At 47.9% G+C, this 12,555-nt stretch overlaps 1 protein-coding gene across 3 annotated transcripts in view; it reads right to left on the reverse strand.

Moving 5' to 3' along the window:
* Positions 1-12,555, reverse strand: part of FAH (fumarylacetoacetate hydrolase) — a 51,194-nt gene that overhangs the window by 13,919 nt on the left and 24,720 nt on the right. The window contains exon 14 of one of the 3 annotated variants that reach the window (XM_055417944.2): positions 8,602-8,860. The exons of the other annotated variants lie outside the window; for them this stretch is intronic. Within the exon in view, the coding sequence (XP_055273919.2) occupies positions 8,781-8,860 (80 nt within the window). The 3' untranslated portion in view covers positions 8,602-8,780. Of the gene's footprint in view, positions 1-8,601; positions 8,861-12,555 lie in introns of those variants that run through there. 3 annotated transcript variants of the gene reach the window in all.

Here is a 12,555-nt window from a genome sequence, read left to right on the forward strand (position 1 = left end):
AATACTGGACCAGAGTCCACAAACCTGGTCCCAAGTCCCAGCTCCTCTACTTTCTTGCCCTATCCCAATAACTCAGCCTCTCTGATCCGCAATTTCCTCATCTGTAAAATAAGGGAATAACATCTACCTCACAAGGTTGTTGTGAGGATGAAATGAGAGAACATGGGCAAACATTCATGTCTTTTTTCGAATTTTACCTACCCCAGGAGAAGCCAGGAGTCTGAACTGGGAGAATGACGGGTCTGGATTCCCCTCTCTCAGAGGAATCTGGAACCCTGGGTTTTCCTCGGTTCCAGGGACCTTCTGAAAGGCCAGACCTCCCAGCCAGGACCTGGTCAGAGGAATGCTCACAGCAACCTCTCCCACCCAGCACCTGACCTCAAGGAATATGGTAATTTACGTAATCATCATTGTCATCAGTAATCCTGCAAACACAATATGAAGTTAAATGAGACCGCCTGAACACCCCCTGATTCTGAAGTTATTTATTCTATCCCTCTAAGGCATGCCTGCCATCTCCCTCAGAAATGACCTGCAGCTGGGAAGAAGCTCAAGGCTCCCTTCCCATCACCCGCATCCTCACCATCAATACCACCCCATCCCGGGTCACCTGGGAAATAGCTTTCCAAAGCACTGTCACCACTAGGTGACCACTTTGAAAGTGAACAAGGGCACCGCTGTTCAGGTGGCTCTCCAGGGCATTTCCATCTGTTCCCCATGCCACCCTCCACTGTGTGGGATGCAGTAAGGGACAGCTGGCAAAGGCAGTGGACTGAAATGCATTGGAGGCTCCGTCTGAGGGGACGATCTAGAGCAAGGACCCTGTCCATTGCCTCAGGCCCAGCAGCAGCCTTCACTCTGCAGCCTACCTCAGAGATACCAAGCACTTCTGTGAAAAGCTCATTAGCATGGATTTACAGTGCCGATCAGAACCAACTCCCAATCAGCAAATAACAGATCCCGAGGAACAAGAGGTCTTGAAGACCCCACTTGGAGACATTTTAGAGCTCTAAGGAGTGAACAACAGGTGCCCAAGGGCTGTACTACTCAAACCCTGATGAAAGACAAATAGCACCTGCAACATTGAGGAACTTGCTAAAAATCCAAAATCATGGAACCCTACTCCAGACCTCCAGAACTCTAATCTCTGCAGGTGGGGCCCAGAAATCTCTTAGCAAGATCCACTGAGTGATTTCTATGCACGAACTTGGACTTCCAAGGTGGCTCAGTGGTAAAGCATCCTGCCAATGCAAGAAACTCAAGTTCTATCCCTGAATTGGGAAGATCCCCTGGAGGAGGAAATGGCAATCCACTCCAGTATTCTTGCCTGTAGAATCCCATGGACAGAGGAGCCTCACAGGCTACAGTCCATGGGGGGTCACAAAAAGTCGGATGTGACTGAGCATGCACACACATTAATTAAATGCATCAATATGTTTTTAGAAAAGGATATGATCAATTAGTTTGAGAAGCACTGCCCTGGGGGTCCTGTGGTCTCACTTATTTCTTTCCCACACCTAGAGTTGCTAATATTTCCCACCCTATCTCTTTTGACGTTTTTGGTGGCAAAGGGAAATAATAACATTTCAGCAAAAGATGAAAATTTCAAAATCACTCCTATTCTAAGCCTCCAGATAACAGTGATTTCCATTGTGTGTCCATGTGTTCCCTTCTCATCTTTGTCCACATGCAAAATATATTTTCTTCATAAAAGCCTTCTGTTACAACATTTTAATCAGTATCTCATAACATTTCTTCATAAGCATGTTTCTGCTACAGTCTTCCTACTTATCATTTTAGTGGCTACAAACCATACCATCTAGTGCATGAGCATAGTTATCCAGAATCCTGTTATTAAGTATGTGGATTGCTTTCATTTCCCCCTAGTATACACGTTGCAAAATAAAAATAAATAAAGAACGCTTAAGACAGATATGATGAACCCTGGGGCTTGCTCAGGATGGTGGATAGTAAGTATTTAAATGACACCCGCTGCACCTAAGAGACACAGGGGGGAGGGCGAGCCGTCTAAATATTTGATCATAATAAGGGAAAACCCAACTGAAATTTCAAGCTTTTGTTGTTGCTTTAGCTGCTAAAGGATGGAGGAGATGGTCCTTTGTCATCAGAGCATCTTAGCCAGTTTGTAGCTGGCTGAGATGAAGGTAGGGCTTGGGATGGAGAGGTAAACTGTTCAGCAAAAGAAGTGGAGAGAATTTTTGAAGACTGGAAGCTGGCAGAGAGAAAATGAAAAGCATCAAAGAGAAAGAAGTGTTGACCTCAACCCAGGATTTAAGGCAAAATACGATCAGAGAAAAAGTCCCCCTGCAGGGTATGGGTGATGGAGTCTCCAGACAGGTGTTTGGTGGTTGATTTTAAGCTGTTGCCTGTTCTGTGCTCTGCTCCAGTCCCTTCCTGTTATCCCAAACTCTCAGTAAAGTCTGATACACAATCCACCTTGTGGCCATGGTGTTTGCAGGGCAAGAAAGACATCTGGGGGATAAAAAAGACATCTGGGAAGTGGGTGATGTGAAGGAATGTTATCTGGAAAGGGATGTCATGCTAGGGACAGGTGAGGCAGAGAAAAACAGCAGAAGCAAGAAATCAGTGATGGTGCCTAGCAGAAACTTGAGCGCTGAGAGCGCTCAGACAGGCTGGTATGACTAATAGAGGACACCAGCTTTACTCGCCTGGTCAATCAATTCCCATCAACTCTGTTTCATTTTTTCCAGTTAGTTGCTCAAATATATACATGTTCTTATTGAATTGCTACTCTTTTTTTGGTCATGCCATGCTGCATGCGGGATCTTAGTTCCCTGATCAGGGATGGAACCTTCCCCACTGCACTGGATGCACAGAGTCTTAGCCATGGGACCACAAGGCAAGTCCCTTCTTACTGATTTGAAACACCCATGACTCCCTCTCCTATAAAATTGCCACAGAAATTGAGGCTAATTCAATCCAAAAGGAGCTGGTTCTGCTTCTAAACACCACGTGGGGAGAATTTCAAAGCGTGGCATGTCCACAAGTGCGTTTCCACGTCCACAGTCCCGCGTGTGTGAAGGACAGCCTGCAGTGCCCTCTTTGCTGATGGCCCAGGCTGCTGAGAGGCACTTGAGCCAAGCTCCCTGGTCCACGTTCACATACCCAGTCATTCCGTCAAAACAGTACACCAGGCTGGCTGTGTCCAGATGGACAGACAGCCTTAGCCATGCCAGCCCTGAATCCTTGGTCATCATCAGCTAAGATTCTTCCCCCTTCCTGGGGAGTTTGTCTTGGGGACCCGTACCACTCAGAATCCTGGCAGGAGAGAGATGTACCCCCAAAGCATTCCATGAAGACAGTTTAATGACGGAATATTTACAGAGGTTGGTCAGAGTCAAGGGAAACAAAAGAAGGGGACAAAATACCCATGGATGACCCACAATGCAAATCCATCACCACTTTTGCCAGAAAAAAGGAGAAGGAGAGGGTGTTCCCAGAAGCTACTGGAAGAGGACTCCCCCCCAACCAAAGCCATGGCTACAGGCAGCCAATCAAAGTGCAGCTCGGTGGGAAGAGAATAAGATTTCTCACTCTCTGCCCTCTAGTCTCCTGTCCCAGCAGCCAAAAACAGCAGAAGCAAAAGAACAGGGAACTCTGGGTGATAGGGTTCATATATATCAGTGAAATAGAGCAAATGAAAACTAACTAGTACTGGGATTTCTTTGGTGGTCCAGAGGTTAAGACTCTGAGCGTCCAATGCAGGGGGTTTGGGTTCGAACCCTGGTTTGGGAACTAAGATCCCATGTGCTGCACAGCTCAACCATAAATAAGTAAATAAATCCATGCTCCCCCAGATAATTAATTAATTAATGCCTCCAGATAATAAATTCAAGCCCCAAATAATAGATAAATTCCTGTCTCTAGATAATAGATAAATAAAATCAAACCCCCAGATAATAAATAAATGAATTTGTGCCTCCAGAAAATAAATTCTTCTCTCCAGATAGCAAATAAATAAATCCATGCCCCCAGATAATTAACTGATTAATTAATCCCTCCAGATAATAAATTCAAGCCCCAGATAATAAGTAAATGAATTCATGCCTCCAGATATTAAATAAAAGCATGCCTCCAGATAACTAATTAATTACTTAATGCCCCAAGAAAATAAATAAATTCATGCCCCCAGCCTAGACCTACAGAATAGGGATATGGGGTGAGAAGTAACCAGAGAGTCTCCAGTGAAGCCCTGGGTTCTAGAGCCAGTCTCCCTTGGCCACATTGTGTTACAACAGCCCCATTTTCCCTGAGATGCTGGAATAAATCACCCTGAACAGCTCAGTGGTCCCCTTCTCTGCCAACTAGCACAAGATGAGGAGACCCAGATGCCGGCAGGATGATCTCAGCATGGGGTGGGGGGTGGGACGGAGGCTCAAGAGGGAAGGTATATATGTATATAATATATATACACACACACATATATATAGTTATGACTGATTCACGTTGTACAGCAGAAAACAATATAACATTGCAAAGCAATTATCCTCCAGCCAAAAAATAAAAATTAAATTAAATTATAAGAAAACATAGCAACCTTAGGATGCACCCAGTACATGCAGCAGAGTGGCACACACGAAGATCCTGCACATTGCCTCAAAAACCCAGAGAGGTTCATAAACCACTGAGCCTCTTTCTTCATAGTGGGTGGCAAAAGGAAAAGCGAGGTTTCTCACCTAAGAGCGGATATTCCAACATGCCCCCAGCCACTGGAACCCAAGAAATTTCTGCAATATGGAGGGCACATGCAGAGGCCCCACACTGACCTTGGAGAGTACGTGCTACCCATCAAGTCTCCCAGACACAGGGTGATGGCAGAAACTAGAGACAGGGCTGCCATCCTTACTGCCCAGCCGCTGAGCACCCTCTCTGCACCAGAACAGAGAAGAGAGGTGCCTGGGGGTCCCTACCTTCAAATGGGGGGTGGAGAGAAAGATGGACGCATGGTTGCTGAAGACTTTCCATGCTAGACCAAAGCACACGCTTGAAGTCAAGTCATAAAAAAACCTAAAGGAGATCTTCTACTCAGATCAGAAGGGCTAGTGTTGAACTTGGCCTGAAAGATTGCTCCAGGGAGTGGGCTTTAAGAGACAGTAGGATCTGTGTGAACAAATCATTTCCCCATGGAAGTGGTGAAAGTGAATTCTATCTGGAACAAAGATTTCCATTTTAAGAAGTGAGAGATATATTCACTTGTTCATTTTAATTGACATTAATATACACTGATGATGGGCTTCCCCGGGGGCTCAGTGGTAAAGAATCCTCCTGCCAGTCCACAGGGGTTTGCTCTCAGCTTCTGGCAAGCCCATGCCATTTGTGGTCCTTGCTATACTCCACTCAGCAGAGGCAGTTAGCACCATGTCATCAGTACAGCACGACCGAGCAACTGAGTACAAGCATCAATATAGCAGCCATTCATGAGGTGCTGTGGGTTGACAAGATGATCAGGGTCCCACACAATACAACAGAGAAGAGCGAGTGAACTCTGGAGGGAATACAATTAAGGTATGCCACCACCTCCTGCCTGATGAAGGTGAACTCTTTTTATTATCTTTATTGATCGGGATGCAGCAGAAAGTACTTTCAGGTACAGTGGTTCTCAAACTTTAGCGTGCATCAGAATCACTTGGAAAGTTTGTTCTAACACAATTTCTGGACCCCCACCCCAGAATGTTTAATTCAGTTGATCTTGTTGTCTGTCCTTTAATTTGTCAATCAAAGTATTATAAATTTTTTTTGGGGGGGAGGTTGTTTACTTTTTTAAGTATATTTGATTTGCAGTGTTGTGTTCATTTCTGCTGTACAGCAAAATAGAAGTCCTATAATTTGTATTTTTAACAAGTTTCAAGGTCCTTGCCTCAGCTAAGAGACTTTATTGACACACACAATTACCTGGCATTGCACGGTTCCCTGGCACTGAAACTCTGCAAGCCAGACCTTCGTCTGTCCTACAGCCAAGGAAAGTCACTTAACCACTGCATGCGTGCCTTCTGCTTCTCCATCTGACACTTCAGTTATGAACTCAAGATTTGGAGTTTATCTTCCTCTTTATGTAAACTCTCCAGGGCAATCAAGAGCAGCCCACCCATCCCAGTTCAGTTCAGTTCAGTTCAGTTCAGTCGCTCAGTCCCATGTGATCATCAATATTCCCCTAGCAACTAAGTGCCAATGATTTTTTAAAAAATATTTGTTCATTCTTTCATTCATTTAGCTGAGCCAGGTCTTAGTTGCTGCACGCAGGATCGTCAGTCTTCACTGTGGCATGTGGAATCTTTAGTTGTGGCTTGTGTGATCTAGTTCCCTGACCAGGGATCGAACATGGGCTGCCTGCATTTGGAGCACAGAGCCTTAGCCACTGGACCACTAGGGAAGTCCCACCAGTAACTCTTCTCCTAGTGCTTTACTGTCAACCTGCACTCCATCCTATGCCAACACCAAGAATATTTCGATAACTGTGATAGTATTACACAAAACAGACTGTTCATGTCCTGCCTCCCCCAGTCAGGAGGTTACTCTGTGCTCATCTAATATGCAAGAAGCCCAATTCCAGCATGTTATTTTCAGAGCCTGTTTCCTGACACCACTCCTGGTACCAATGGCTTTATTAGTCAGGAAGCAACTGAAGAGGGTTTGATTGATTGAAGAGGGTCTAATTTAAGGACTATTTTCAAAAATGTAGGCAGGGTTTAAAAATGCAACACAAATGAACATATCTATGAAACAGAAACAGACTTGCAGACATAGAGAACAGACTTGTGGTTGCCAAGCAGGGAGAGGGGACAGGGGAGGGAAGAATTGGGAGGTTGGGATTAGCAGGTGCAAACTAATATCTAAAGGATGGATAAACAAAAAGGTCCTACTGTACAGCACAGGGAACTGTACTCAGTAGACTGCAATAAATCAGAATGAAAAACTATATATATATACACACACACATATAACAGTCACTTTGCTGTACAGCAGAAATTAAACACTACATGGTAAACCAACTATTCTTCAATAAAAAATGTTGAAAATGTAAAAAGGGAGAGAAAAGGATGGTGACTAGTTCAGGATTGATGACCATGAGACGCCACTGGCAGCTCTTGCTTAGGGAGGGAACAGTAGAACCAGAAACAAGCAAGTGTTATTGAGCCACAGGTAGGCAGGGAGACGCTGGCACAGAGCCGCCCAAACCCTAGCCCAGCAGAGAAGAAGTGAGGAACGTAGATACCCCTGCCTTCTTTCTTCTCTTATATTCCACCCTCAGCTTGTGCCTCCTTTACCGGAGCCCAGGCCGAAGCCAGAAGGTGTGAACCTGAGTGACGTCATCCATGGAGGTCTTCCTCCTCCCAAGACACGGCAGGACAGGGAAGGATGACCAGCAGGTCTGGAGGAACACAGGGAGAGGAACCTGCATGGAGCCCCGGATGCTCTTCCTGCCAGCAGATCTTAGGCATGGCCCAGCGAGAGCTTCAAAACTGACTTTCAAACCGTGACTATCTGGGAGAGGGGATCAGTGTCAGTCACTGATGCCTCTCGGGCTTCTTATGAAGTTTGGTCCACTCTCCTCCCTTCTGCACCAAGAACAGGGTGACCTCGCGAGGTTCTGTTGTGCTCGCTTCTCCAAGAAAAGGGGTGTCCTCTGGCCTAATGCAGTCATTAAGAGGGACCGGAGAACTCAGAATCCTCCAGCCTGACTACACAGAGATGCAGCTGATTAATCCACGCCTCCTCCCAGTAATTATACTCCTCCCCTAGCGGTCATGTATCATACTGTTTGATAGCATGTAGAATCTCCAGCTACCTTCTACTGTCATAAAATATTGTAGTGCTAAATCTGGTTTTTGCATTCTTGTATTGTTTCTGGGGGGACTTCCCAGGTGGCTCAGTGGTAAGGAATCCGCCTGCAAATGCAGGAGATGAGTGTTTGATCCCTGGGTCGGGAAGATCCCCTGGCAAAGGGAATGGCTACCCATTCCAGTATTCTTGCTTGGGAAATTCTATGGACAGGGGAGCCTGGCAGGCTACAGTTTATGCAATCACAAATGAATCAGACATGTCAGCCCTGTTTCATATCAGTCAGACCATTAGTGGGGAAATATTGGGTGTCACCTTGAAGATGGAATGGGGGCTCTGGCTCCCTATGAACAGACACGAAGGAGGAATGACTCCAGAGGGCTGTGATGGGATGACACCCACAGGGCTGAGACAGGCAACTCTGTGATGCAATGCCACACATGTTTATGAGCAGCTACTGTGGTGGCTTCCAGTATTCTTGCCTGGGAAATTCCATCGACAGAGGAGCCTGGTGGGCTATAGTCCATGGGGCCACAAAGAGTCTGACATGACTAAAGTGATTAAACAACAACCTGTGTAAAGGGGTTTGGACACAAAGATAAGTCAAGCACAACCCTGCCTTGAGAAGCTCACTTCCAAGGATCAAAATCAAGGTTCCAACCACTGTTTCACAATTAGCCCTAGAAGTTCAAAGCTGTGGAGTCCAGTCTCAGTTCTACTGGCTGTAAAAAAAAAAAGCAAACAAACAAACAAAATAACAGAACAAAAACAAACCAAGAACACGAGTAGGCACTGTGCACTCACAGCCGTGCCAGGCTCAGCGCATGAAGATGGAGCACAGTGGCTTTATTATTGAATGAAGAACCAGGCCTGCAGCCACAGTGGGGGCCCCTGGTCCCCCCAGGGAGGTGGAGGGGGCGGCGTGCCAGTCTGGTGTTTCTGGGAGAGCAGAGAGGACCTCAGGTGAGCGAGACGGCAGGCAGCACTTTCCCCGCACACTGGCCGAAGCCAATGCGGTACCCGTCCCCCTGGCAGTGCCCTGCAACAGAGAGAGGACAGGGGCTCAGCCACAGAGCCGCCAAGCTCAGGGAACCAACGCCCAGGCAGCCACAGCACTGGTCAGCACACGGCTGGGCCCGGGGCAGAAAGGCACCATCAGGATAACAAATAGGTATATTCAACAGAAAACTACCCTCTCCAGGACCTGGGCAGAGCACCAAGATGGAACTCCAGGCCCATCCTACTGTCAGGGACCCCAGAAAGCAGTGCAGGGGTAGAGCGATGGCTCTCCTGAGAGGTGAGGGAAGAGGCAGAGGTCAACTCTCCCTATGTGAGTCTGAGTTCACACCCTAATTAGGTCTGCTAATTAGCCTGAGGCCAGGGTTCAAAGTCTGGCTCTTCCACCTACTTGGGGCTCCTGAGAACTCAGCTTCCTCATCTGTGAAATGGATCTAATGATAGTACCCACTGAGCAGGACTATTACAAAGATGATGTGAGTTAATACACAGAGAACTCCCAGAAGTGCCTGGCCGAGGGCAAATGCTCAGTGTCAGCTATTAGGAGAATTATAAGTTGGGGGTCTGGGGGCAGCTTGTTTAAACTCTGAGCTCAGCTACTCCCTTGTCTACAAATGGGAACAGCAATCCTTTCCTCTCAGGGTGGTGAGGATTTAATGACACACTTGGGTGAAGCCCCAGCATGACACTTCTCCCAGAGAAAATGTTTAACAAATTCAATCAATTCCAGAAAGCAGACAGCAGGAGGCCCTTGTCCCTGTATCTGAGAAGGATCGGTTCAGCAGGAGCTGCCCGACTAGTATGCGTTAGAGTAGGAAAGTCTACGAGGTGATGGGAGAGCAGTGTGGAGGAGACAGGAGAAGGAGGGAACTTGCTGCTGATGGGAACCCCACCTGAGTGGGGACTTGACTGGTGGGTAGGAGTTAGCCAGTAGGGGGACAATGAAAAGGGCGTGCCCAACAGAGGGAATAGCATGAGACCGAAGGCAGCCTTGGGAGATGGGTCAAGGATGTCCCCAAAAGCCCTCCCGGTGAGCCCGGGCACAGTCCACCCAGCCACCTGTGGCTCAGCCCTGCTGACACAGCCTGTCTCCTCCCACCTCCCCGCTCCTGCCTGGCCAGCCGCCTCATTCTCCCTGTGTGGGCTACTCTAACTGCTGGCCTTCTCTGGGAAGGTGGAAAAGTGGACCCCACAGCAACACCCCCAAACCTGCCCCTCACTGTCCCTGGCATCTCCGAGGACATCCTGGCCACCTCAGCACTGACCCCTAACACTCAGGGTCACCTTCGGTCCAGAGCAATATCCTTGCCTATTCTGTTGCTCAGTTTCACTATTTTTCCATCAGTCACTTTTGAATCTCGATGCTCAGAAGTATTCGTGTCCCCAGGAGGAAAAAAAAGCCTATTAAAGCAAAACTTGGCAGAAATACATCAATCATCTATCAAGACAAGTCACTCCAAGAGGCAGTATTGTTTAAGACCCTTCTTCCTGGAGAGCTGCAAACACTAATGGAGTGTCTTTCTCCTCCCCACCCCCAATGCTGGGCACTCTGTCAGTCACATGGCTCCTTCCTGCCCTGGGCACAACAGCACCAACCCTCCCAGCAAACTGGCACTGCCTGCTTCCTTAAGCACAGATGCACAGTGACATCTTGGTAGGAGAGCCAGCCACTTCCTCCCCATCTTATAGCTGGAGGGAAGATGCCTGAACAGGGTTTCCGAACCTCAGTGACTCGTGACGGTTTGAGCTGGATGGATGATTCTCAAGACAGGCTGTCCTGTGCACTTGGGATGTCTAGGAGCATGTCTGGCTGCCCTTCAGAGTTGGCCAAAACTGGCTCCAGACGATGCCAAATGTCCCCAAAGACCATGGCCCTGAGGATGGCGGTGATGCTCTGCACCCAGGTCTTTCTGGGCCCCCAGGCTGCTGCTCTCCAGGCCAGGGAGGAGAAGCTGGGGGCAGGTGCATCGAGGCAGGGCCCAGGGGCCCAGAAAGTCCACACCCAAGTCAGTGCGTGTCACCAAGACCTGGGCAGAGCGGGAAGGCAGATCCTTGGCCTCACTGAGTCAGGTTCCATCAACCGTGGACACGGAAGGGAAAAGCGTGCTCATCTCCTCTGGGATGTCAGCCCCGTCATGCTGATCTCACTGGCTTTTTCCCGGAGACTGACCCTCTGCCTGGGGCTTCCCTGGTGGCCCAGATGGTAAAGAGTCCACTTGCAATGCAGGAGACCTGGGTTTGATCCCTGGGTCGGGAAGATCCCTTGGAGAAGGAAATGGCAACCCACTCCAGTATTTCTGCCTGGAGAATCCCATGGACAGAGAAGCCTGGTGGGCTACAGGCCACGGGGTTGCAAAGAGTTGGATACGACTGAATGGCTAAGCACAGCATAGACCCTCTGCCTGCTCCCCACTGCATCCCAATGGGAACGAGTGTCCATAGTGACAGCTCAGTTTTCCAGCTTCCCAAAATGCCCCACCTGCCAAAGTATAATTTTTATTCTTGTTCCTGAGACTTCCATCCATCTATCTCCAGTTTCCTCTTCTCTTTTTTAAAATTTAAAAAAATTTTATGTATTTATTCTTGGCTGCACTGCATCTTTGCTGCTGCACGAGGGCTTTCTCTAGTTGTGGTGAGCAGGGGCTACTCTCTAGTTGGGGTGCCAGGGCATCTCGTTGCAAGGTCTTCTCTTTTGTGGAGTACAGAGTACTGCAACTGTAGAGTAGCTCCAGTTCGCAGAAACTAGAGAAAGCTCATGCACAGCAGCAAAGACCCAGTGCAGTCTTTAAAATAAATAAATAAATAAAAATTTAAAAATAATACGCATTTTTTTAGAAAAATAAGAGGTCAGGATGCTGGGCCTTCTTAAGAGTGGGTTCTGGAAGAAACATCAATAATGATGAGGACAGCGGTGACAACTGTCGCCAATTTTAAGTGCTCACAAAGCAACGCGTGCCTTGTGAGTTTCTTTAGATGTTATCAAAGGGGTAAAGAATCGGGGTTCTGAAAACCAGCTACCTGGATGGGAAAACTTCTGACTTACTGGTTGCAAGATCCGAGGCAAGTCATTTACCCACTGCTGGGACTTTGTTTTCACGTCTGTAAAATGGTGCTGCAGTGGTGGTGGAGCACGACCCCAGATGGGTGGGCACTGCGCCTCTCTGGTTCACCATGGGAACCCCAGCGGGACCCACAGCCCCTGCCCCTGAGGGATTAAACTGGGTCATCTCATCCTTACAACCACGCTGTAACACTAGGCACTATATCCTTAGCTCCATTTTAAAGATGAGGAAACTGAGTCTCAGAAAGTTTCAATAACCTAAGGAAGGTCCGAGGGCCCCTGGGGATGTGGGAGTCCAACCTGAATCTGTGTGACTCTGACCATGGTGGCGCCTTCCTCTCCAGCAATATTAAATGATAGGTATAACGGCCCCTCAAGGGGTAAGGGTGCCCTAACCTGCTTGGAATGTGCGTGCTCATATGCTCAGTCATGTCCAACTCTTTTGTGACCCCATGGACTGTAGTCCTCCAGGCTCCTCTCTCCATGGGGATTCTCCAGGCAAGAATACTGGCGTGGGTTGCCATGCCCTCCTCCAGGGCATCTTCCCAACCAAGGGATCGAACCTGCATCTCTTATATCTCCTGCATTAGCAGGCAGGTTCGTCGCTACTAATGCCACCTGGGAAGCCCCTCAGAATGGGCTGCTAGAAATCTTGT

This window comes from Moschus berezovskii, chromosome 21, assembly GCF_049115385.1.
Source record: "Moschus berezovskii isolate FMDL1 chromosome 21, NW_MosBer_1.0, whole genome shotgun sequence".
NCBI lineage: Eukaryota > Metazoa > Chordata > Mammalia > Artiodactyla > Moschidae > Moschus > Moschus berezovskii.